The sequence below is a fragment of the Meriones unguiculatus genome, chromosome 19 (genome assembly GCF_030254825.1).
Source record: "Meriones unguiculatus strain TT.TT164.6M chromosome 19, Bangor_MerUng_6.1, whole genome shotgun sequence".
Taxonomy (NCBI): domain Eukaryota; kingdom Metazoa; phylum Chordata; class Mammalia; order Rodentia; family Muridae; genus Meriones; species Meriones unguiculatus.
The window spans coordinates 66,384,086-66,410,014 of record NC_083366.1 but is presented as its reverse complement, the minus strand read 5'-3'; the positions used below and the strand labels follow the sequence as shown (position 1 = coordinate 66,410,014).

The window sequence follows — 25,929 nt, the reverse complement described above, 5'->3', positions numbered from 1 at the left end:
TGTTCAGTGGCAATGATTGCAATATGACAGTCATCTACAAATGGTCGCAGCTCTCAGGCCACAAGTTGGACATGCCTGAGAGGGACAACAGATCTTTCTCAAGGGCACAAGAATGATGAACACCAGGTCCATGAGAAGCATGAGGACCCTGGGGGCCACCGTGTTTCCGAGGACGGCCCTCAAGTTCACTGGTGTTTTAACCAATTCAAGGTCTCCCAATTTGGTAACAAGTGCTAACCCTGGAATAAACAGTCTCGGTGCTGAGTGGAAGACCATCCCCATGGGGGACAGACCTGTATTTGGCTTTTGGTAGATCTTGTTTTTCAGGAGCTTAGCAGAGAAGCTGAGAACTATTTTCTGGTGTGCTCATGGCCCGGGGTGTCCCCACTGATGTCCCTGTGATATGACAGAGTGACTCCTGAGGAGTAACAGCTCAAGTACCAGCTCCTGCATCCTGGATGGAGGAGGGACTTGAGCTTCTTCTCTCTGTGTGGGCATGATGATGGAAGGGGACCCTAACACAGGGGCATCTAGTACATCCTATCTAGTGACGGAGTGGGATGTGGGCCTTTCTCTTGATATCTTACCAAGGACACCCTCCCTCCCCTAATCATGGGTCAAACCTATTTACCCAGAGGATCATGTTCCTAGAAATAATGTATCGATTGGTTTGGTCAAAGCTGTTGAGTAGCCAACCTCCAGGAGATACCTATCTGCTGGTCGTGTTACACAGATACGCATGTTGGCAGGCCTGTGGATGGCACTCCAGTTCACTCAGACACTGCAAGGCTGAATTTGAACACTCAGTTTCCCTTTTCTACATCTGACAGGTGACTTTCTGACCTGACAGTGGGTTTCTTCCTCATCCTGCACGCTTCTAGAGAACTGAGGGAAAATAAGGCAGCCAAGAAACCATGCAACCCTTCTTAGCTTAGCAGATGGTTTCCCAGGCTCACTGGAACTCACATCTCACATTCAGGGATGCGCTTGAAGTACAGGTTCTGTGCTAACTAAAACATGATTGTCCCATGTGCTTGGACACACTGCTTCCCCAGCAGAGGCAGTTGTGAATACTCACCACAGTGTTTGGGCTGGGCAGGGAACCTGCAAGAAGAATGGGCTACGGTTACAGTTCCGTTACTGTTGCGTTCGTGCGAGCCACCTACTTCTCAGATTAATCAGTACAACTGTACCGTACTGGGGAGACTGAACTTTCTTTCACTGGAGTTTTCACATCTTCAGTTAAGCTTTTCATTTTGAGACAGGGTCTGACTATATACCAGGCTGGTCTTGAACTCACACAGATTGCCTGCCTCTGCCTCCTTAATGCTAGGATTAAAGGTGTGCCCCACCATCCCTGGTAACACATTCAATTCAAATCCACTACTTTTTGTTTTGTTTTAAAAAAATTTTTTTTTTTAATTCAGTGTATGAGTGCTCTGTTACACCTACACACCAGAAGATGTCATTATAGAGGGTTGGGAGCCACCATGCCGTTGCTGGGAATTGAACTCAGGACCTCTGGAAGAGCAGACAGTGCTCTTAACCACTGAGCCACCTCTCTATCCACCCCCACACACCCAAAGCTATAGTGATTGGTTATCTTTCAACTAATGATTCCTCCAGTTGAAGTGACATCAAGTTCAATCACCTGGTAAAAACCAAAGCCTCATTCTGCTTCCATCTGGAATAGGCAAACCTGACACCAGGCTGACCATGACCAGTTTCCTCAACCCAGAGGCTCTGCTGCCCCAGCCACTCACCCAACTGTGCGCCAATCTTTTGACATGGTACCGTGAGGACTCTTAACAGCCCATCGGGCTTATAGGAGTAATGTTCCACTAACTGCAAGAGAGAGCAAGGAGGAAAGTGGTTAATGAGGGAGAGGTAGGAAGCCGGTGGCAGAGCCACAGCCCTCTCAGGCTTCAAAGCCATCTAAAGTGCAGATAGTGTCTTCCAGAGGGTACTTCGAAGATGGGTAGGGGATGTCCTTGGGTAGAGCCAACAAACTTGTTATCCTTGAGGCAACTGGTCACACTCACAGTCAGAGTACACAGTGAATGAATGCAAGAATGCTCACTGCTTAGCACGCTCCTCATTTGTGCGGACCAGAATCCAACTCTAGGGCACGGTGCCACCCACCATGGCCTGGCTCCCCCGACATCAATTCATGGAATCAAAACAATTCTCACAGACATGCCCATGAGCTAACCTACACAGCCCTTCACTGAGACTCTCTTCTCAGGTGATTTAGATTGTGTCAAAATAACAGCTAACCATCACATAGCCAGATGGTGATACATTAGGGATTTGAGGTCTCCAAACCATCTCTGTCATCACCCGATCCTTTACTGGCTAATTTGTTTATTTGCTAAGATAGGATTTTGCTAGATAGCCCAGGCTGGCCTTGAATTTACTATGTACCTCAGGACAGCCTTCAACTTCTGATCCTTCTGCCTCCACAGCTAATGTAGTTGTTATGCCAAATTAAGGAGGCAAAATGTGCATGGAAGCAATTTGGGGGGCTGGGTGAACAATGTTGTGGTGCTTCTGCACGCTTGAGTTGCCTGTAGTTTTACAGACAGATGTTGACAGCTGGGTTGAGAAAATCACCCTCTGCAGAGCAGTGTTCTTCTGTGTTCCTGGACAGGAAGTTTGGATCCCAGAAAGAATGTGTGTGTGTGTGTGTGTGTGTGTGTGTGTGTTTGTGTGTATATGTGTGTGTGTACATGTTATTCTAGTCCCCGATGGCAGGACCTTCTGTTAAATTCTGAACACTGCCCAGGAATACATGATCTTGAGGCACCAAGAACTTAATGGCTCTAGATAGGTGATGGAAACATCTGCAGCTTCATTGCCTTGACGACAGTCTCTGTGTCAGCATTTCCCAAACACGTAGTCTAGAAAGAAGTAGGCTGATGGGGTATATGGGACAGACAGCCTCATCCCTCCTCTTGTTTCTGAGAGTTTTGGAACTGCACTGTGCCCTCCAGAGAGGGAGGGAGAGAGAGACAGAGAGACAGACACACACACACACACAGAGAGAGAGAGAGAGAGAGAGAGAGAGAGAGAGAGAGAGAAGGAAGGGATTAGAGCAAAAGCAGAGAGAAAGAGAGAGAGAGAGAGAGAGAGAGAGAGAGAATGCAGAAAAAGCATTCAGAGAGGGGGCTCACCTGCCAGAGGGTGTCAAACTTCTTCCCCTCAGGAATGGAGAGCTTCCCGGTCTTGTCTCTGTCGATGCGATAGTGTAACACCTTCCCTTCATGCAGCACGCACAGCGCGTAGGAGCCACTGTTGTCTCTGGCCCTGATCCTTGGAGAGAGAGTACAGCATGTTACTCTGACCTCCTGACCTGGGAAGCAGTACCCTGGTCACAGCTGGGGTTCCCACTGGGCCACCGGTGCTCACCAGAACCAGCACGCCAGCAGGGGGCTGGCAGGCAGCACCCAGATCTCGAGGGCCCCTCGGCTCAGTACCGGAGCCAGAGGCTGAACCAGCAACAAGGAAATGGACAATGTCCGAGGCTCAACAGCTCTGGAGATCAGTGAGAGAGCATGGGGTGTGCATAGCTAGGGGCAGCGAGGGCAGGCTTTGGGGTATCCAGGAAGCCCCCAGACTCATCTCCATTTTTAACTACAGGCACAGGTGTGGTGCAGATGGAAAATCTAGTGGGCACTTTAACAGAATCTTCTAGAGCACACACAAAAGATAATGAATGCTTCTACTCCCATGGCTTTCTCCATTCTCTTGATCTCTCCCCAGGGAGAGGACCAGGGCCAGGGCCAGGACCAGGTCTAAAATACTATTTGGTAATAGCAGGTAGCATCGCCTGCCTGAGAAGGGAATGGTAGCCACCAGGGTGAGCCAACAGAGACAGTCGAGGCCCCGTAAGCATCCATAGATGAACTGAGGACTCCATTTTCACTGCCATCATGAGTTACACGTGGGGTTCTGGACCCCCTTGCCAGGCAACATACTGGCTCGCCCTTGAACCAAGACACATGCGCAAAGCAGTCCTGCCCTTAGAAGAGAAAGCAGTACTTGGAAAGCTCAGTCCCCAGAGAGGGTGTGATTCAGGCTGACGTGGCAAGAAGAGAAGTGACTGTTCCAGTTCAGAATCTCATTTCTGCCCAGACAAGCCATTCCCCACTCTCTAGAGACTCACACCTTCTAACCGTGAGGTCTGGGGGAAGGGTGTGTCCCTGGGTCATCTGTGTGGTCTGGGAGTCAGTCCCTGAGGTCTCTGCGGCCTCTCCACTTGCTAAAACAAGGAAAGTGAATTCTCAGAGCATTCATTCACCTCCAAACGCTTCGAACTCGGGAAGAGCACAGTTGGGTCCCAGCTGCCGGGGGAAGGGTGTCTGCAAACCAGTGCAATTTGTGCTGCTTTCTCGGGGTACAAGACGTCAAGGCCACAACCACAATTCAGGCTGAGCTGAGCCTTGGAACCGGATGTGACCACACTTCCCTTTCCCCTGCCATGCCCATCTCTTGAAAGTGGGGGAGGTTCCTTTTGAAAATGGTGCTTGGCTGGCACAGTGGGCAGGGCTCCCTCCAGGCCCCTGCTTGAAGCTCAGGCCAGGTGGTGAGGAGTGGAAGACCCTTCTCTGCCCTTGTGGATGCCTATTCTAAACTTTCGCCACTGTGGAAACAGCCCCTTCCTCCTACAGTGAGTCACCAGCACCCTGAGGTACCAATCCCTTTAGATGGTCATGTGGCTGATTAGAGCGTTGCTGGTATTGGGTAATGCCCAACCACACAATAAATCACCATGTATGGACAGAGGGTTGAACTTGTTTTCTAGGGAAGCCATTCACAATGTGTGCTGCCTCTGTCTTACAGACACCAGCGGCTTGCAGAAAGGAGACTGCACACACATACATGTAAAGGTCTGGGGACACAGCTCGGGGGTAAGAACACTTACTGTGAAAGCAGGCTGGACAAGGTCACGTGTGTCTGCAAGCCCAGGGATGGGGGTTGGAGGCAGGCAGATACTAGGAGCTCAGGGGCTGGCCAGCCCAGCCAAAACAGTGAGCTTCAGGTTTGGTGAGACACTCTGCATCAGAGGACTATGTGGAGAGTGAGAGAGGAAGGCGCTGGAAGTCCTCCTCAAGTGTCTGCACTTACATGCATGGCCATGCACCCTAACACACATAGGCAGGCATAGAATACAGTGGTAGAGGGAGGGTGTGTGTGTGTGAGAGAGAGAGAGAGAGAGAGAGAGAGAGAGAGAGAGAGAGAGAGAGGACAAGAGGGAAGGAAGACAGGGAGAGGGAAGAAAGGACAAAGTGGGAGGGGAGGGAGAGGAGGGCATGAACACCTATCATGCCACCAACAGGAAGTAGAAGCAGGAGGGCCAGTAGCTCCCTCCATTGCATAGAGAGCTGGAGGCTGGGCTGGGGTCCAGGAGACAAGGACAAGACAGACCAAAACAAGAAGCACACTCATGAAGCACATGAAGAACTTATACATACACCTATAAAAGTGGATCAGGGGAGAAAGGTGACAAGAGGACACACCGACATGTCATTCCTCTTACTACGAGCTCTTCACACCTGAGATCCCAAAGTTATGGAAAGAAAGGATGGGTCTGAATCCCTACATCCTTGTTGATCTCGTACTGATCAATCCATCCTGCCTCGGGCCTTGGTTGGTTTTTCTGTAGTTGAGGAAGACAAGGGAACTCCAGGGTCTGTGCTGCTGAGAAGAGGCACATTGTTCTAAGCTACAGAGAGGTATCCACACAGACTCTGAGCCTCCGACCTCCTATGAACTTCTTGGAGTCCACCTCTCACTGTGCTGAGGGGGACAGGAATACAGGGCCAGCCTAGGCAACACAGCAGTGTCTCACTGGCAAACAAACCCGATACATCAGACCCAGTGCCCAGGGAGGCAGATACCCAGAGAGATGGTGCAACTGTGACCCCGTGAGAGTTATCTTTTTAAGAACCTCTCAGCTTCATACTCTCCACCTTGAACTGGCAATTCAAAGATGCTGCGAGTACGATTTGGCTAACAGCTACTCATTTTTAAAAGATGTGTTTGCTCCTTGCTTGCGGCTGCTCGACATTTTGTACGATTCACTCCTTCGATAGGTTTCATAAAATTTAGGCAAATACTGACTAGGAGTCCCAGGGAAAAGAAAAATCCACAGAGAATTTGAGCCTCCCACCTCTTTTGTGCCTGTTTGGAGGAAGAAACATAAAGTAGATCACAAACCCAAGTAAAGTCAGTGCAAGCTCACTGACGTAACAGCCCCTGCTCCGTGTTTTTTAATACACTGAAAAACCTAAGAAAGAAAGTGCAATGGATCCATTGTATTTCCTAACCCCCCTTACCCCAGCTGAAATATGCAGAACCCCCATCCTGTGAAGAGAGCCGGGCAGTGGCTGATATAGATCGAAAGGGGTATAGAAAATGAAATCATAATAAAAGGGGTCATTTGCTGAGACATATGAGCACCTCAGGCTTGTGTTGGAGGGTAAAGCTGGCACTCTCTGTGCTTGTCAGAAACTGCACACAACCCCAGTGTGGACAAGGCACTGAGTCAACTGTCAAATCCTACAGCAAATCTACTGAAGCAAAGGAAAGAGCTGGAACAACCAGCTGAGAGTGGCAGCTACAAACAGTGCTACTAAGAATCAGGAACAGGAAATGATGGAGGCTGGGGGGAGGCTCCACTGGCAAAGCACTTGCCATGCAAGTATGGAGACCTGAGTTCAGATCCCAGGATTCAAGTTTTTCAGGTGTGGTGGTGGGGCCTGACGCAGTGGAGACAGGAGGATCCTGGGAGTCACACTGCCCAGCCTATTTGAACTGGTGAGTTCCAGGTTCAGTGAGGGGCCCTGCCTCAAACAACTAAAAGCAGAGTGACCGAGGAAGACCTCCACATCAGCCCCGGGCCTCCGCACGGCAATGCCCCACTTGCACATGTGTGTGCACACGTGCAGCTGCATGCGCACATCATGTAACACCCCCCCCACACACACATGAGTAAGCATACTCCTTGATTGCTCATACACAAAGTCCCAGAAGGGCCAGAGCAAAAGATTGTATCTAGAGATGTGCATCTTGATGGTAAAAAAAAAAAAAAAGAGGAAGAGACATAAAATGTAAATACTTTATGAACACAGGTCTAAGAGTGAGCCCCTTGGGGGACGGGTTGGGGGTTGGGGAGGGGTGTCTGCCACTCGGGTTGTATTCAGGTGGTGTTTGCTTGGTGTTTATTCTTTAAACTGTGCCTGTGTAACTCTGGGGAATTTGGTATCTCACGCTAAAAGCAGGAAAGGAGTAAAAGGAGGAAGAGGAGCTGGCCTCTGGTGCTTGCACAAGTCTATCTGCTAGAACCCGCGCTTCTTGGAGGCTCCCCAAGGGGGCTATGTATCAGTGACTGTCTGTACTGGGGGCCAAACTCCCCTCGGGCGGCAGGCGGCCCACAGCTGTGGTTACTGCCTGGACACACACTGAGCAGTGCCCACAGTGGCCGGGAGGAAATGGGGGCACAGACGGGAAATCCACAGGCTCAGCATCTACAAGTGACAAAGACCAGAAGGGCTTGCCACACCAATGGCCCTGCAGCCCAGAGGTATCTGCAGGCTACAGACAGACCTGCCTGGGGCTGATTTACCTCAGAACAGGAGAACTGGTTAGGAAGCGGCTGCCTGGCCCCTGTTGTGGCTGCCTCCTGTTTCTAAGAGACCCAGCCCCCAGCCTGTGTCACGGGTGTCAAACTGGCCCAGGTCTATGGAGAGGGCTCTGAGGTTAATCTTTGTGATTTTGCTGGGTTCCATTGGCCCTAGACTGTTCACAGAAGCCTTTGACTAATGTTTATCCTCCCCCGTGTGTTTGTGTGTGAGTGTGTACAGGTGTGTGCACTGGTGTGCATGCTGATGTCTGAGGCTCACACTGCTGTCTTGCTTTACTTCTCTCCACTTCCTGAGACAGTGTCTCTAACTGAACTGGGTTGGCTTGCTCCTGAGAGCCTCCCATCTCCTCCTCGGTGCTAGGACGACAAGTGTACCGTGTGGATTCCGGGAACTGAACTCCTCAAGCTTTTGAGAAAACCACTTCACCGACCCTGCTGTCACCCTGTCACCGTGGCTCAACATTTGACTATTTCCACCCGACATTTTCCTTGGAGTAAGTAAGATCTTTAGCTTGGCCTTAGAAAGTGCTGGTCTTAGGGTGACGCTCTGAGGCTTATGTTGGAGCTTGTGTTAACTGGCCTCACTAGAGTCCTTGTTCTTCTGTGGCTGCTCCAGGGAGTGGTCTGTGGCTCCGCAGACAGATCTTGTGCCTGCTCCTCCCAGAGGTGAGAGAGGAGGGTATTGCTTTTGCCAGAAGGGCTTGACCCTCTTCTCCACCCTTGTGTGCCCTCCAGAGCAAGAGAAAGTGTTCAGGCACTGAGCAGAGGACCTGGGAGGTGGCAAGACACTGTGGGCTGCCTCTCTGACTCTAGGGCTGTGGTCTGCGTCAGCCAGGGAAAGAACAGAGCAGAAGGCACACACACCCCAGCCATGGGCCATCTGGTCTCTGTTGCTTCTGTGCAGGAGTATCTGTGGTGGGAAGTTGGAGTGAAGAGGGGAAGAAGGATGTCTGGGCAGGGACAGAGTGGAAGGGAGGGAAGGGGAGGGGAGAGTAAAAGAGGGGAGAGGCAGAGAGGGGAGGGGAGGAGAGGAGAGGAGAGAGTACTAGGTAGAAAACAAACGATCCCTACTCCGAGCTAAGAATGCACAGTAGCTTTTCCAGGAGGACTAAGGAAAAGAGGGAGATGGAGATCGAGGAGCAAGTGACAGGAAACACTGTGTCTGCCAACACCTTGATCTGGCAGCACACAGGTACACTGGGTGTCTTCTGTGCAGACCCTGAAAACAAGGTCAGTCCCTAAAGCGAGCTGGACAGGGGCACGGCAAGCAGGTGTTCTCCACGAGAGCATCATCTAAAACACTTTCCACAAATGTCTCTCCCTGCATTGCGGGGGTGGCACAGTCGGCAAAGTGCCTGCCCTGCAAGCAGGATGGCCTGAGTCCAGTCCCTGGTCAAGCAAGCAGACAAACGCCAGCAGCCAAGTGTGAAGATTTGCTCTGCTGATCCTCGCGCTGGGGAGGCAGAGACCGGTGGGTAGCTGGCCCAAGGTAACCAGCAAGCTCCAGGGCCAAGCGAGAGAGCCTGTCTCAACAACCAGGTGGACAGCTCCCGAGGAATACCTCCCGAGGCTGGCCACTGGCCTTTACACACACTCACTGTGTGCGCATATACCCACACACTCCAACTGCTTCTTTGAGTTTCTCTGTGTGGCCTCTCTTCCTGCTTCCCAGGACCCTGAGCAGCAGCAGTGATCTGATACTGGCATCAGTCTGCAGCGCTCTTTGAACTTTTCCTTCAGGCTGGCTGTGATGCTGTTTTTGATGACCCCGGTGGCACAGCCACACGGATCGAATGAATGACCTGCTTTGATGCACCGTGGCAGTGTGGGAAGACTGACTGAGCATGGCTTTCCCTGTGGCACAGGGCACAACAGCCACCGTTTCATTAATTAGTCATCAAAGAGAAGGGTTTCTCTCATGGCTCACAACGTAATTTTGAAACGTATGGATAGTGAGCTGAAACCTGAGGAGGCAAAAATTGTATGGCAAATAAAAATGAAAGCCTGGGCTTGGCGCCAGGGAAGACAGTTCTGTCAGTAAAGCACTTGCTGAGCAAGCATGAGAGACCTTGTCTCAGGGGACAATGTGGATGGTTCCTGAGAAATGAATATAAGCTTGACCCCTGTCCTCTATCTGAACTTTTACATACCCCTGAAATCATGTGCACACACAAGCTCTCTCTCCCTCTCTTTCTCTCTCTCTCTCTCCCTCTCTCTCTCTCTCTCTCTCTCTCTCTCTCTCTCTCTCACACACACACACACACACACACACAGTGGGGGGGGGCTGAGGTCAATCACCACTACCAGCATTGCAGTGGGCAGGAGCTGACTCTCAGGCCGGCAGCAGCGGTTGCCTCCTGGAGGAAGGCGTTAACGGTACACACACCCAGACTCCCCACAAACTCAAGCACAAACAGATCACCCTAAATGTAAGCAAGCGAAGTTATGAGAAAAAGTCATTGAATGAGAGAGGCGGGAGGGGGAATGGAGGACCATGCACCCAGGCGTGCTCAGGAGGAAAACCACAGTGCATGGAATATAAACTAGCTATGCAGGGAAACTGCAAAGAAACAAAGTATGGAATCATAAAAATTACCAACCAATAACTTCTAAAAAAATGTCAAGAGACAATTTTGAGAGAGAGAAAAAAGCTCTACTCCAAATATAATTTCTAGACATTGAAAGAAATAACTCTTGAGAAAAAAATTAATGAGTGAGTGAAACAACAGATTGGCCAGAGATCAAACAAAAGTTAGTACACAAGAAGAGATGCAGCAACAGGACGCATGTGGCACAGAAGGAGAGGCAAAGGGCATCAAGCAGGCGGGAGAGGACACAAAAAAGAGGCCCAGCGTGCTTCCCCTGAAGGAAAAACGGGTTTATGAATGGGGAGGAATGGCATATGGACAGGCGAAAGCAGGCCTTCTCCAGAGTTGATCGGAAAGTTCCCAGACCTAAGTCTGTAACTGCTAGCTCAGCTCTGAACACGTGACCCCCTCCATCTCCACAACAGGACAGCAGGCACCTTTACTGCAGGGAGCACCCGTCAGGACGCGCAGCAGACGCTGAAACTAGACACTAAGTACCATGCTAAGCACAGCCTCTTTTGGGCATCGCTCCTCCTCCACCTGAGCCATGACAAGGTAAAATGGGCTTCAACATAGCTGCCACGGCACGGCAGGAACCGAGACCCAGGATGGCTGGTTCACTGGTGGGTGGGTGGTGGACACAGGGTGGGCACACAGGCAAAGCATGATTCTCGCCCCAGGACACAGGATTTTCACCCAGTGCCACACGAAATAGGCAGGGCAGCACAAGCGACCGTCCTGCAACTCAGAGTGCGCTCAGTTAAAACTTCTGAACTGTTTCTGGAAGTTCCCGAGTGGCAGTTTCAGTCTTAGCTCACGGCAGCTGGAAAATGGAATCATGGAGAAAGGGGACTACTGTAGTCCCTCCAGCTTGTTTTCAAGTAAAAGGAGGCTCAGAGATTAAATTAAACCTCAAGAGTGCGTCTGCATCATAGAGCTCATGGTGGCCAGAGGGTCTGGCCAACCCAAGTTGCTCACTATTCCCCCCAGTCTCCCTCAAGGACAGCAGCCAGGCTCACTCACTGCGATTTCCTCCAACTTACAAGATCTTTTTTTTCATAAAGATTTATTTTCATTATTGTCACGTATGTGCATGCGTGTCTGTCTACATGAGCGAAGGCCGAATGTGTGACAGTGGCCTCAGAGGCTAGAGCAAGGCACCAGATGCCCCAGAGCTGAAGTTATGGGAGGTCGTGAATACTAAGGACCGCATTCCAGTCCTCAGGGGGAGCAGCAAGAATCCATAACCACTGAGCCATCTGCCCAGTGCCTCATTTCCTTTGTAACACATAGTTAAGTTCTGCGTTTCCAGCTCGGTAGTTCACTTGTGTTTGCAGCAGCTCATCAAGGGGACAGGGATTGATCCGTGTTCATGCTGGGTAAATGCTCTATCGCTGAGCTCCCCCTCAGCCCCTGTAGCAGAATACGCCTCTTAGGTATTCTCATGTAGAAGCATCATACGGTCTGAATGTTCACTCTCTCTCTCACCAGCCAAACGCTGCAGCCTTGGGGTGCGCTGTATCTCCACAGATGTGATAACAGACCTACAGAAATCTCAAACGGCGGCTGTTCCTCATGCAACCGGCGATCAGGCACGTGCACAGACTCGGGCAAGGCCATGTGGCCACTGCAACCACCACCAGCAGCACTTGAGAACTTGGAAATGGGAGCTGCCGAGTGGTAAACTACCCAGCGAACTAACGGCTCAAAGGCTGGGACCCTCCAACCATGCTTTGCCCAGCCCTCAGTGACATACATGTGTATGCACGCACATGTGTGCACACGTACATTCATGCACAGAGAGACACTCACATGTCTGAGAGCTATTTCTGGGCTTTACCCTCTTTGGGTCATGTGCACACTCTGTGCCCTGAACACAGGGAACAAGGACTTCTTGAGGCTTAGTTTAACTGAGGTATTAAAGAACTATTATGGAAAAGGGACACACGTGGGATCCCTTGTATGATCCCATTATGTATGATCCCTTGCTATCATACATAATGATAACAGCCAGAGCAAAGTGCCATGGGCCATCCCGGCTGCAAGTGACAGAGACGGTGTTGAACTCATGGCCAGGCCAGCACAGCCCACAGGACACAGCTCCTGTCTTCCTTACACACTGTCCACATGGGTGCCTCAAAATCATGTTGGTTTCCAATCTGAAGCCTCTCAACACCCCTGCCATGTCCCCTCATCCATCACGCAGGCAATCCATGGACAGCACTCTTCACATTCCCTGAGGCCCGCCTCAGACCTGGACATCCAGCTCTCCTTCCCAGGCGCTCTCCCAGTGTCCCCTTCCGGCAACTGATCACAAGACAATGGGGGACCATCTTTTCTCCCATCCAGCAATGCACCGTCACTTGGGGCCTCTCTTCTATTCTGGGTGTGCGGCTCTGCTGGGCTCTCCCTCAGTCTTCAAGCTCCCTCTCACAGTGATGGAGACCTGGGGTTCATTCATACCATGGAATGCTGGACCCACCTATTTCCATGACTCTCATGCCTGCCCTGGGAGGACGTTCTCCCCATACAATGTGCTCCTGCGCTTCCTACCTCTCCTGCTGGACTCTATTTCTCCCCAGTTCATTCCACTACTGTCACCTCCTGGGACCCATAATCCCACAACTCTACTGTTCCCTCAGTTTGGCAGGATGCCAACAGAGATCACTGCTGAGTGCTACTCCACCTTGGAATGACCATCCTGGCTGGTCAGCCCTGCAGACTGGGACAGCCTGGTCAGCCCTGCAGTCCTTCCTGCTCCCCTGCCTCTCCTCTCCCTGCTTCTCTTCCTGCTGTCTCTTCTTCTTTCAAATTGTCACATGGTCAGCTCTGTCATAGGCACTTCGTCTCTGGCCTGGCCACCTCCCTTCCCATGGCTGGTCACACTAGGTCCCTGGGGCTCCACACAGGTACATCTTCTGCTTATGATATCCCCTCCTCAGCCAACCTCCTGTTTCTCTCTCAGGACCACATGGAAGTCCCTTTACTCTGAGAGTTCCTCACACTGAGGCACTGTTGTACATGCTAAAATTACAGCTGTTGGAGACAAGAGCCCAGTCCTTCAAACCAAGGCACCCAGAATGAGCTGGGATGACGGCTGAATGTGTAGACAAACACAGTAATCACAGCACAGGTGTAGAAACAGCGTCATTAAATTCTAGTAGGCAACAGGGCAAGGGAGATGGTTTCCATAAAGTGTGTGATACACAGGCATGAAGCAGTGAGTTCAAGCCCCAGAACCCACAGAAAAGAACTGGTAATGGCGTGCTCTTGCAATCCCAGCACTGGGGAGTCAGAGACAGTGGGATGTCCTGGGCTTGCTGGCCAGCCCAGCTAGCAGGGTCAATGAGCGAGAGGCCCTGTCTCAAAACAGAAGGTGGAGAGCAATACAGAGATGCCAAGTGTTGACGGCTGACCCCTCCCTAACACATGCGTTTGTGCAAACGTACTCATGACTATGTATACACACAGATGCGTATTTCATGAGACAGCATGGCAGGGAGTGGCATGTTTTCATGTCGCAGGCTCTGCAGTGTGGACCCAAATGACATCTTCCCCGACATAGAGGGCATGACAGGGTGGGGAGCAAGGCCTGTGTGTGTAGTCCCAGAACCCCAGCACTGGGCTGCCTGCCACCTACCCAGTCAGAAACATGACTCTCTTGTTGAATGAATAACTGACTTGCTCTTTTTTTTTTTTTTTTTTTTTTTTTTGGTCTTTGCACAATGTGGGCCGCAAGTCAGAAAATAGGAACTGTGGCTCAAACAGCAGTTTGCTGACTTCCTGCCTTGATGACTCCACAAATATGAAATTTATGGCTCTTGGGAATACAACGGTAGCCTGCTGCCTCCACAGCTGCCCTGGGGGCTCCTATGTTTTGTGCAGTTCTGTCAGCAGTTCCTGCAGTTCTGGCTGACGGCCTGAGGCTTTCCTTCACTCATGAATGCCTTGGTGTGAAGGGAGGCGGGGATGAAGGGCTCGGATGGCAGTCCCCCTGGACACAGTGGCATTCCAAGTGTGTACACCAGGGTAGACTCAGCCACACGGGCAGAGTGGCCGTCCGTAAGCTCCATCACAGACCAGACGGCTGGGAGCAAACTGTGTGGGGGTGGAGAACCAGGCTCTTTCTCCAGTGCAGAGAGAGCTTTGATGGCCAACTCCCGTCGTCTGGGCCTTCCCAGTCATTCCTCTCTGCAGGCAGCTGATAGATTAGGGTGGGGAACTAAGAGGGTGAGGAAGGAAAGAGGGAGTGAGGAAGGCTTCCAGATCTTTCTGTGTTCACACCTGAGAGAAGCCAAGTCCCAAGAAAGAGGACTTGCTACACTGGACCACAAACAGATGCGAATGATATCGAGACTCTCTACCCAGCGCTCCTGTGTGGCTGTCCCAGCTTTTGCCTAGTTGCCATGAGCACTGAGAACAAGAGAGGATGGTGAGGATGAACCATGCTCTCTTCACTACATTCACACACAGCAGGGGTGGTTGCGGAGAAATGACACAGAGGTCCCACTGAGTACTACACAAAGGATGGAGGAACAGAGGGGACACAGGGTCCATCTTACCAGGAGCAGGACGGAAGCTGGTACCCAGAGTGAGCTGTGCATCCTGTATCATGCCATGGTCCCCACAGTGCAGCCACATGCCAACTACCTTGCCCTCCAGCAAACATTAAATGCAGCATCTTAATGCAGGCTTATAACAGCAGGATCCTGCAGCCACGGTGCCAAATATTCAGAAGCAGAGCAGGCACCTAACAGTTCAGGGCACAGGACACCCCACCTTACCATGGCCCATTCAGGATGCTACAGGCAAACAGGTCTCCGCTGAACATCAGGTAGGCATGGCCCTCCCCACATAGGAGGACTACAGAGCTCATCCAGCATGGGGAACACTTCACCATGAACCTTCACCAGCCTGGCCTTCCCCCTCTACCCTAGGCTTCTCATACTGCACCAGCTTTGGTGGGGTTTGCCCTCTGCCCTGCTCCTGTGCCCAAGTACCCAGTGCTTTTCCCTGAACAGGTGGCTCTTTCCTCCTTATACCCTCTAATCATGCCACTACACTGAGGCAGACATGAGAAAGAACACTGGCACCCAGCCCACTGTGCTCCCCATCCATGGAGCCATCACTACAGACTGAAAGGCTTACAGAAGAAAAAAAAATGTGTCTGGACCAAACATGCACAGATTATTTTTCTTGTCATTGTTGTCTCTTTATAAGGATTTATTTTGAGTTTTGTATAGAAGCCAGACAACAGTGTCAGACACCCTGGCACTGTAGTTCTAGGTGGTTGTGAACCACCCAACCTGGGTGTTGGGAAATGAGCCCACGTCCTCTGCAAGTGCCCTTAATGGCCACCTTTCTAGATCCGTTATTATTCTCTACACAGTACAGTGTGACAACTATTTATGTGGCACTGGCGGCGTATTAGATGTGTTTAGATGTGACTCATGGCCTTTGGAGGAAGCACGTGTCTGTCACTTTGTGTAAGGGACTAGAGCGTCTGCAGCTGCCCTGGAACCAACACCCGAGGCTGCAGGTCACAGCCTGATGACACGGTCTTCCCAACAACTTGGGGCCTCCCCACCTTGCTCCAAACATTGCGTGTATGAGGGTAGACCCTTGCTGAACTGGCTTGTGCAGTTCAGTAACCACGAGAGTGCCCCCAGGAGGTCTGTGCCCGTGTATGGAGATTCTTCTGGGAGGGGTGGACTCACAGTGATTAGCAAGAGACAGAAGACCCACTCCTTAGGAAAATATGAACAAAAATCTGCCTGAAAATAAAGGACTAGGAAGTCACCAAGAGCTGCCTTAGAACCTTGGCTCTTCCGGGAAGTGTAGGTGCTCCTGAGAAGGTGTCCCCTCTGAGAACAGTCAGCTGTAAACCCAATCCAGTTTTGACAAGAAAAAAAAAAACCTGTCTGCCCTGGATGTTCACTGGAAGAAAGGGACATTTTACCAAATGAACCGTAAGTGAGCTAGTTTGGGGAGACTAAGTCAAGTTCAGGAGCTTCTCAAGCCTCTCTCACTGCCCATGGAGAATGGGACAGACACCGGCTGCGGTCTGGCCATCGGGGCTAGTTTCCGAGAGTCCCCTGCAGCCTTTGACTCTCCCCTGTAATGTGTGAATCCTTGCTACTTGCATAGCGAGCAGAAGGAAGATGAAGCAGGGTTGGGGCAACCTGGGCTAACTTGGCAGACTCATCTTCTTTTCTAGGGCGGACTCTGCCCCATCCAGACACAGGGATGACTGGGGCTCAGGTAGTACCACTGGCCAACCTCCCCTTCTAGTGTCCTGTCCAGACACGCAGACAAAAGAAGACAGTGGAAAACATGTGACAGACACAGCTGAACTCATCAGGTTCTATAGGAAGCCAGGAAGCCACGAGACAGTCACCAAGTGCTAAGAATGCTGCCTCCTAGTTCCTGTGTTTGAGGAGCCACTGGAGTCCCTGGTCAGAATTCCCTCATGCTAATGATGGGGAAATCATACAGAAGCCACAGAGAGGAAACTCAGACCCACGCTGATCACACACACAGAGTGGTGAGCTAACGTGCATCTTTATTTATTCCTCAAGGCCGTGATAGTGCCTTCCTCAAGGTAGTGCAGCTCAGTGTGCAGAGTACTTGCTTGGCACCCATGAAGCCCCAGGTTCAATCCCCAGTAGAGCAGAATGAAGGTGTGATGGTGAACGCCTGGAGTTTCGGCACTAAGGAGGTAGAGGCAGGAGGACCATAAGCTCAAGGGTGGCCTTGATACACAGTGAATTCAGAGCCAGCCAGAGACCTTGAAGAGAGAGAGACAGAGAGAGAGAAGAGGAGAGAGGCAGATGTGAAGAGAGGGAAGGTGAGAGAGAGAAAGAGAGAGAGGGAGGAGAGAAACACAGAGAAGAGAGAGAAAGAGAGAGAGGGAGGGAGAGAGGAAGAGAGGGAAGGTGAGAGAGAGAGAGAGGGAGGAAGAGAGGAAGAGAGGGAAGGCAAGAGAGAGAGAAAGAGGGAGAGGGAAAGAGAGAAGAGAAAGAGGATAGGAGAGAAGAAGAGAGAGAGGAAGAGAGGGAAGGTGTGTGTGTGTGAGAGAGAGAGAGAGAGAAAGAGAAGGAGGGAGAAGGAGAGAGAGAAAGCACAAGCACAATCATGGACCTCAACCCCAGACCTAGAGAAGTTCAGTCTGGAGAAGGTAGTCCCTTGGCGTTAGATCCTAAAACTGACCTGAAGGTGGGGTGTAAGGAAGGGCCTCACAATCTCCATTGGTGACATCTGCCTTCGCCTCTCACCCTGCCTGAGGTGAGGCCTTAGCTGGAGTGCACACTCCCCACATATCCATCCGTGGGCAAGCCCTGCGGATGTAAGGAGCCTGGGGAGGAGTGGACCTGGAGTGTCCACAGCACAAGAAGTGGGGACCAGCAATGTCTGAGAGGTCTGTGCCTACAGGGGACTTTTAGGTGACTTCAACCTAAAGAAGAGAAGGGCCCGCTCCCAAAGGGATCGTAAGCATACTGTGGAAAGACAGACACCCGGGTGTCTGGTCCGTGCGGCCTTTGCCTCTCTTGAGCTCTGACACTAGTTGACAGGACACACACCAGCTTTGAGAATCTCCTGAATAAACCACAAGGCCCAGTGCTGGGCTGGAAGGTGGTGTGAAGAGGCATGGGGTACCTGTGCAATGGCCTGGCGGGCTGCCTGAGGCCCCCAGCACTGGTGTATAATGCGGGAATCTGTGGTCACAGCCGTTCCCCCGGAGAGCTTGAGAACAAAGGCCCTGGCCAGCAAGAGAGCGGTGGCCTTCTTAAGGGCTCAGCGGATCTTCTTGTGACCCACATGTCACAATGCTGCCTACTGCCCTAGGGTATTTGAGAGGGAAACTGTTGCTCAAAACTAACGCAGCTGGATCTTGGGAAAACGCCATGCTAGGCACCTACACAAGGGAAAAACGTTTTCCTTCTACAGTCTCACTGTGATGCGCCCCTGTCCCATGAAACATCACAGTCCATTCATCAGGGACTGCTGGCCTGGGCTCTTTTTTCCTTCCTTAAGAAAAGATCACGATAATCTAAAAATAATTCTCACTTCATTATTATTTTAGCCCGACTGTGGGTGTTTTGCCACATACATGCCTAGCTCATGCATGGGCTAGAAGAGGGTGCTGGATCCCCAGGGGACGGTTGTGAGTCACCATGTGGGAACTGAACCCAGGTCTTTTGGAAGAGGAGCCAGTAATCCCAGCCCCTGAGCCATCTCTTCAGTCCCTAAGCCATTAAAAAAAATTATATGTATATATCAGAATGCAAATGCAGCAAATGCAGAGGAAACACCCGCACTTCTAGGAAAACAGCCTGGGGCTGATCCTCGTGCCTGGCCAGGAGGCCACACCATTCATTCTGAGAACGTTTCACTGGAAGGAATGGGTGGCAGTTCTTCAGAGCCCCAGCAGGCCTCTGTGTTGGGACATTGAGCGATGACAAATGCAGGCAGTCTCAAAGATGCACCACCTCGGCAGGAGCATCTTTCAAAGAAAAGGCCCATCCAGGGCAACTCCTGGCCTTCCTGGACCCCAGACTCTGCCCAGCGGTGCCACTGCTCCAGGATCTTCTGACCCTAACCTGAGCCGTACTGAGCCACTGCAGGTACCCAGGCCTGGAACCCAGGATAGAAGCCTTAACATTACTGAGCTGGCCAGGTTGAAGCCCACAGACCCGTCTCTGCTCAGACTGCTACCCTCAGGTTTAGTGTATGCTGCTCCCAGGAGTTTGCTCCTGAATGTCTGCATTAGCACTCACTTCCAAACACAGACAGAATTCAAGGCCAAGATCTGGCGGCAGATCCGAGCGAACCAACTGCGCCATTTTACTTTTTTTCTATTACCACATCGTGCACCCATATCTGTCTGCCATCTGATGCAGAATTCAGGTTGAGCACCCCTATTCTGAAATCACTGAAAAATATTGCAAGGAAAATTACCTTGATGCTAGGGGTCCTGTCGGTAAAGTGCTTGTAACGCAAGCTCATCCCAAGAACCCATGTGAAAATCTGGGTGTGTGGGGGGGTGCCCTCAATCTCAGCACTGGAGAGGTGTGGACAGGAGGATCCCTGGAGACCGCTGGCCAGTCAGGCTAAACGAATCAGCGAGCTCTGGGTTCAGTGAGAGACCCTGTCTCAAAATACACAGTGGAAGGGAGGGCTGGCAAGCTAGCTCACTGGATAAAGATGGTTGCCGCCTGAGCCCAGGGACCTGCGTTCAACATGTGGCACCCATGTAAAGGTGGAAGAGCTGTCCCCTGACACACACACACACACACACACACACACACACACACTCAGGGAGGCACCCGTACTCCCCCCACCAGCATGCCCACACACAACAAGAGGTAAGAAAGCAATATTAAGATAAATAAGGTGGGAAGCAAGCGTAAAGACACCTGAGGTCCACCTCTGACCTCCACACCCATATGCACACATGTGCACACACATTTAAACGCTTGAGCAGGGAAATCTACACACAAGAGAAGCTTCCTAGAGAGTATAAACGTAAACCGTTTCTAACGGGTAAATGAATGTCTAGTGCAGGCTTGGGTGAGATCTCAAGACATCTCACTACATGTATGCAAGTGTTTCCCTAGTCCGAAGCACTTCCGGGCCCACCATGTTGGATAACAAACTAAGCCCTCAAGGGGCCGAACACCATTTTCTGTAGGCACGATGTTTCGTTTTGTGGTCAGACTAGACAAAAACAAACAGTGGGTCACAAGTGACAGCGACCCCCATGTTGGTGGATGGGGGTGTGACACCTTCTCGGGGCCAGTGGGTTCTGTGAACGGGGAAACTATTACCTCCCGGGCCTGGAGGGAGGTGGGGGAGACACCACAGCACTCACAGGAATTTCCCGTTGACCTTTGATCCTATGAGGACCGTCTGCTCAGACTCCTCTCTGGAGATTTTGCCATGGAACCAGGGCATCTTCTCGTGCGCAGTGGTGGCGATGAGCTTCTCCAGCTGGGGCTTCTGGCTGATGATGGCCTGCTCCAGAGCCTGGCCCTGCCGTGAGCAGAGAGGGAGTGAGCTGGCTGTGTAGACACAAGGCAGATCCCATCACACCCAAGCCCCACCCTTCTCTCATTCATTCACTAAAAGAAGGGAGCCAGTAAGATCTCTGTATAATACTTGCATGTCTGCAAGCATATTAAAAAAAATAATAATAACGGTTTTGGAATGAAAAGATGGGCCCTTGAAAAGCCAGGCAACTATTTGAATATGTAGGTCATTCACCCATGGAGTCAGGGAAGGAATCCTCCAAAGACACCTGTATACCCGAACAAGGTCATGTGTGAAAACCTAGTCATTTCATAACAGGCTGGAAACCTTAAGAGGTGTGTGAGGTCGGGGGCAGTGAGGCAGCCTACAGGGAAAGGTCTCAGCTTGCTGCTGAGACTGCTCTCTGTTCCCAGAACTCGCGTGGTGAAGAGAGACTGACCCTCAAGTTGTCTGACCATCACATTCATGCTGTCAGCCTGCAGACACCTCCTCTCCCCCACAAATAAATAGATGTAACCAAAGAAAAATTCAAAAGGAAGATGTACTTGAGGAAGGTACCCACTGGCTTCCTCTCAGTCAAGATCCAGCTTCCTCCTCACTCCCCCCCCAACACACACACACACACACACACACACACACACACACTCACACACACGAAATGTCATCAGAGGAGGCCCAGGTAAACAGCCTGGACCATGCAGGAAACACAGTGGAAATAAAAACAGGGAAATGGGTCAAGTCCTGAGAGGACTGATTTCCTTTCCCTTTCTAGTGAGAGAGCAACAGATCTTGCTAATGAATTGCCAATTTGATATATATATATATATATATATATATATATATGATAGATAGATAGATAGATAGATAGATAGATAGATAGATAGATAACCCAAAGGAGTAAAGTGAAAACACGACTTTCTCATGCAAGGAGAAGGGAGGAGGATACAGAGCAAAGGGGAGTGTGAGGCCTCAGCTTTCACCACGCACAGATGGCAGTGGGAACCAAGGCAGCGAGGGGCGTGGCTACGCAGGCGCCTGGACAGCAGCAGAAGCTGGAGAATCCACCCAGCCAGCACTGCCCCCGCCCCCAGCCTTCGCATAAAGCACGCAAAGGCTTCTGGATGGGTCCCCGGGGCTCCGTGGTCTCGGGGAGCAGCGCCCAGCACACTCACCTGGAGGTTCCAGGTCTGTTTCACATATTCCCTGATGAGGTTCTCCTTCAGGTCCTCGAAGGGTCCGGTCTTGGGCTGCACCCCCGGGGGCCGGTTGAAAGGCTTCTTGAGGAGGCAGACGAGGCCATCCGATTCCTGGGAGTGGTAGAGGCAGAGGTCTGCCGGGCTGGCATGCGTCCTGCCACCGGAGATGGCATAGGTGCCGTTAAGCTCCCTCTCGATGGTGTAGTGGTGTGCCTTCCTGTTGTGTGCCACCGACAAGGCGAAACCTCCCAGGTAGTTGCGGCTCTGGCGCAGCAGGTAGAGCCCGTCGCTCATGCCTCCCTGGACCAGGTAGTCTTCGGCCTCTTCCCGGGTGATGTTGCCGAAAAAGTAGGGCAGGTGGTTGGCGCTGTCGGCCGCGTTGCCTGCCATGGCTGCACCACTTCAGAATTCCAGGAGGTGTGCAGAGAAGTCCCTGGGGACAACAAAGATGGGAGAGCTCCAGTGAGGTAGCCAGACAGCCAGGGCCACTGAGCGGGTCAGGCACTCCTCCACAGGGACACAGGCCTTTCTAGCTTAGAACGACACACGACCCTATTTGATGGTGGTTCTTTCTGTTACCTAATTTGCACAGTTTCCCAGCATGCACCCCAGGCTTAGTTAACTGAATCCACGGCCTTTGACAAAGATGACCCAATTCACTATTGTTTTCTCTGGGGGGGGGAAACAAAGGAATTCTAGGAAGACACACAGAAAAAGAAGCGCACAGTAGTCTTTTTGACACACCCTGAGTGTGGACAGTGGAACGTGGGACAGAATCAGCAAGGACGCAAGGCCCTAGGTGGCCTGTGGAGGCACAGACCCCACTGGGAAAAACTATGGCCCCTCAGTCTCTCGGGTTTTGTGTTGCCCACCCTGACCTTGAACTTTGTATGAAGCCCAGGAGGACCCTCAACTTCTGATCCTCCTGCCTCCCCAATTTGAGATCGGAGGCGTGAACTGTTTTGTGTGATGCTGGGGTGTAAGCCAGGGCTTCACACACGCTTGGAAGGCACACGCGTATGGCTGAGCTACAGCCCAAGCCCACGTAGCCCACGTAGCCCACGTCACGTAAAGAAGCACTGGAGTCTCACCCCATGGCTGTAGCCATGGCCTCTTTACCACAGGCCTTCTCACCTCCTGCCTGGGGTACAAAGGGCAGCAAGTGGCTTCCCGAGTTACAACCGTGACATCTATCCAGCGTCCCCTCTCTGGCAGCCTCGGGTGAGACTAGGAGAAACATCAGAGTCCCGGCTGGTCCCCTGCACCCGCCACTGCACAGCACAGAAGCAGTCAGTAGTTGCAGGTGTGAGAAGAGCTGGACAGGAAGGCACTTCCTCCGAGGCACACGCTCGGCAGAAGAGACACGAAAGCACGGATCCATTTGTAAGTGACAAAGAGGCACAGTGCCACCAAGAAATTGTTCAAAGGGTGTTTAAATAAAAGGCGCTGGTCGTCTGGAAAATAACGGACGAAGCAACCCTTTCATCGGCGGAGAGGCCACTTACTACTCCTCGTTTTCCTCAAACTGCCTCACTCCCACAGCATCCTGTAATCACACATGCCATACACACCACATACATGTATCACATGCCATACACACACACATTGCAAGATATACCACACATCACACACTATGATATATCACCTGCACACAGCATAAACACATATCACGTGTCACCGGTACACACGTCACACACACATCAATCATAACAAATAGCACACACCTCACATGTATGGCACATGGTATACACACACAGCCAGTGTACTCGAGGAAAATACACAAGCACACCTCTCACTGCACACTTAGCACAGTATGCACACATGCCACACATAGCACAGCATGAGCAAGTACGGACACGCCACGCTCACGTCACTCAGGGTTCCCTGAAACAGCCTGTTCCCTGGAAAAGCCATCCTCTGTGTGGCTGCACAACCCTAAGATGCCATGTGGGCACCGGTGACAGAGTGTCCTGATACTGTGCCTCGAGGCGGCGCCATGGAGGGGAAGTCTGCTGTAATCCCTCAGAACGCAGAACGCAGAGCTTCTAACGTTTGACCGTCACCTACTGTCCTTGTCCGGCCAGTTTCTAAGACTCCATCTCCACTCCGCTCTCACACAGGGACAGCCAAGCTTCCTCTTCTCCATCTGTCCATCCTGTCACACCCTCCCCTCTCCCTCCCTGCTCTTCTGACACTCCTCAGCTTTTCTGTATCGCACCTTCTAGGGACCTTCGCTGATCACACAGGCCTCACACGCTATGGCTCCTGCCACCCCAGCAACACTGACTGGAGCGCACTAGGCTGCCCGCGCTGCCCTGTGCATGTACGCGCCGGGGAGTGTCCCAGTGGAGAGCCTGAGCAACACGGAACATTTCAGGGCTGATGACCAAGTGTGTTTCTCAAATATTCATCACAGTGGACTTTTTTTTAAGTTTTGTGGTGAGAACCTTCAGAATCCTTCCTTTTTAGCTATTTTGAAATATGAAGTCTGTTACTGCTGACCCACTTCCAGGAGCTCCCTGTAACTCTGTCCGCTTTGACTAGCCTCTCCCTGTCCCCACCATGGCTCCCAGCCTCGGGAATCACCACGCTACATTGTAGCCTCCTCCTCCACAGGAAGCCCCTTTCACTTTTAGCGGGAAGGAAAAAGCCTGGTGTTGTCATTCTCCTTGTCCAGCAGCCGCTTCACTTTGAGCAGCTGACTTCCGACACAGCAGGCCATTCAGGTGCTAGCTGCAGGGAGGAGGTACCTGGCAGCTTGTGGAGGTGGCATCTCCTGGCATAGCCTAGGCTCTAACCTGGGCATGAATATCATCAGTGTAGACCTTCCCTGACCCACGTGTAGACCTTTCCAGGGCTGGCACTCCTAGTGCCCTTGGGACCTTGTTCTGGTCCCCATCCTCCTCTTACCCAGACTACCTTCTAAGATGGCCACCGGCCACGCAAGACTCACAGCTGAATACTGGTCTCAGCTCTGCTTTGCAAACATCAGCTCATGAATCAAATTCAGCTTTTCACCAGGCACGGTGACACAGGCCTGTGATTCCGGAGCTCACATTCCCTGCAGGACATTTCCAGCAGCTCTTAGCCATTGAAGATTGCTGGTGTTCCCATCACTGGGCCACAGAGCCCCTGGTGTAATGTGAACTGTGGCTGGAGAAAATGGCTCTCTGGGAAAACACCAACCACGGGTAACATCTGCCCAAGCTGGGCCACACAGGGAAACAAAATCAGGAAGATGCAAATTCAGGTTCATCGCACTTGAAACCACGAGGCCACCCCAATGCAAAACAGCCCCACTCAAGTGTCCCTGGGAAATTTTCTTGTAGCCTTAAGTTGAGTAAAGTAAATACTAGAACTTCATAAAAAAAAGAAAAAAAAAGCTTTCTTTGGGGGTTATGTTAATTTTCATTAAAAAAGAGGAATGAGCCTAGCCTAGAAGCTAGGCGAGGCTAGCCAGGCTGGTTGGTGATAGGAGAGGGAGGTGTCACAGGGCCATCCCCCTACACCAGGCTCTGCAGCTGATGGCCTGCAACTGCTCTTCCCAGAGCTGTGAGCATTCACATGTGGGATCTCACCATGCAGGAAACACAGGGCCCGAGCTTGGGGCCTGAGCAGGAAGAAGGGAACCCGGGGGAGACTGAGCCTAAACCACTCAGGGCACCTGCCTGGCTTCTTCACTGACCTGAGCTTGTCCTCTGGGAGGCCATCTTGTGGGGGTCTGTCTCCCAGACTTCCTGTACCCTGACTGGATGCCACACTGTGCAGACTCCTAGCCTCCCCAGGAGGAGCCACACCTTTCTTCAAGGAGACCCCTCCCAGTGTCATACTGGCAGCAGCACTGGGGACTTCTCAAAATGACTCGGCCTGTGCTTCAGAGAGAGGAAGCCCAACCAGGGCTGTCCTGCTTGATGTCCACCATGATTTGGAAACAGAGAGCCAGCAAAGTGCACAAAAGCATGTCCCGAACCTTCAAAACCAGCTCAGTATGAGGCAGCCTCAGGAGCAGAGAACCCCACAAACAAACCTGGCAGAGGCTAACCCATCTCTGCTGGCTGCTGGACCTCTTACACAGGGAAGTTCTCTAAGCTGGTCTCTACACCCACCCGGACACCGTTAGCACACATCACGGAGCAGAATAGTAACTGTTTGCTTACAAGCAAGTGACCAGCCCACTTAAGTGCACTTTATTTGTTCACACTTGTGGGTGTGTGGGTGTGTGGGTGTGTGGGGGGGATGCCCATGCATACGGAGGCCATAGAGCACTCTCACAGGTTGTCCTTCAGGCATCACCCACCTTGCATTTTGAGACAGGGCCTCCCACCAGCCTTGAACTTGCCAAGTAGGCCAGGCTACTGGGCTAGCAAGCCCTGGCATTCTGCCTCTATCCACACCTCCCCAGCACAGGAATTACACGCACGTGCCAGCACATTTGGCTTTTTTAAATGTGAGTACTGGAGACTGGACTCCG

The 25,929-nt window shown here is 51.7% G+C and overlaps 1 protein-coding gene across 6 annotated transcripts in view; it reads right to left on the bottom strand.

The window, feature by feature from the left end:
- The window catches only part of Syk (spleen associated tyrosine kinase), a 65,459-nt gene that overhangs the window by 23,083 nt on the left and 16,447 nt on the right, over nt 1-25,929 (bottom strand). For 5 of the 6 annotated variants that reach the window (XM_021643592.2, XM_021643594.2, XM_021643593.2 and 2 more), the window contains exons 2-6: nt 21,435-21,891; nt 20,105-20,265; nt 3,174-3,312; nt 1,764-1,845; nt 1,079-1,104 (exon numbers count right to left, since the gene is read on the bottom strand). In XM_021643592.2, the coding sequence (XP_021499267.1) occupies nt 1,079-1,104; nt 1,764-1,845; nt 3,174-3,312; nt 20,105-20,265; nt 21,435-21,848 (822 nt within the window). In that variant the 5' untranslated portion in view covers nt 21,849-21,891. The remainder of the gene's footprint in view (nt 1-1,078; nt 1,105-1,763; nt 1,846-3,173; nt 3,313-20,104; nt 20,266-21,434; nt 21,892-25,929) is intronic. The other variant, XM_060373008.1, reaches the window with a different exon arrangement.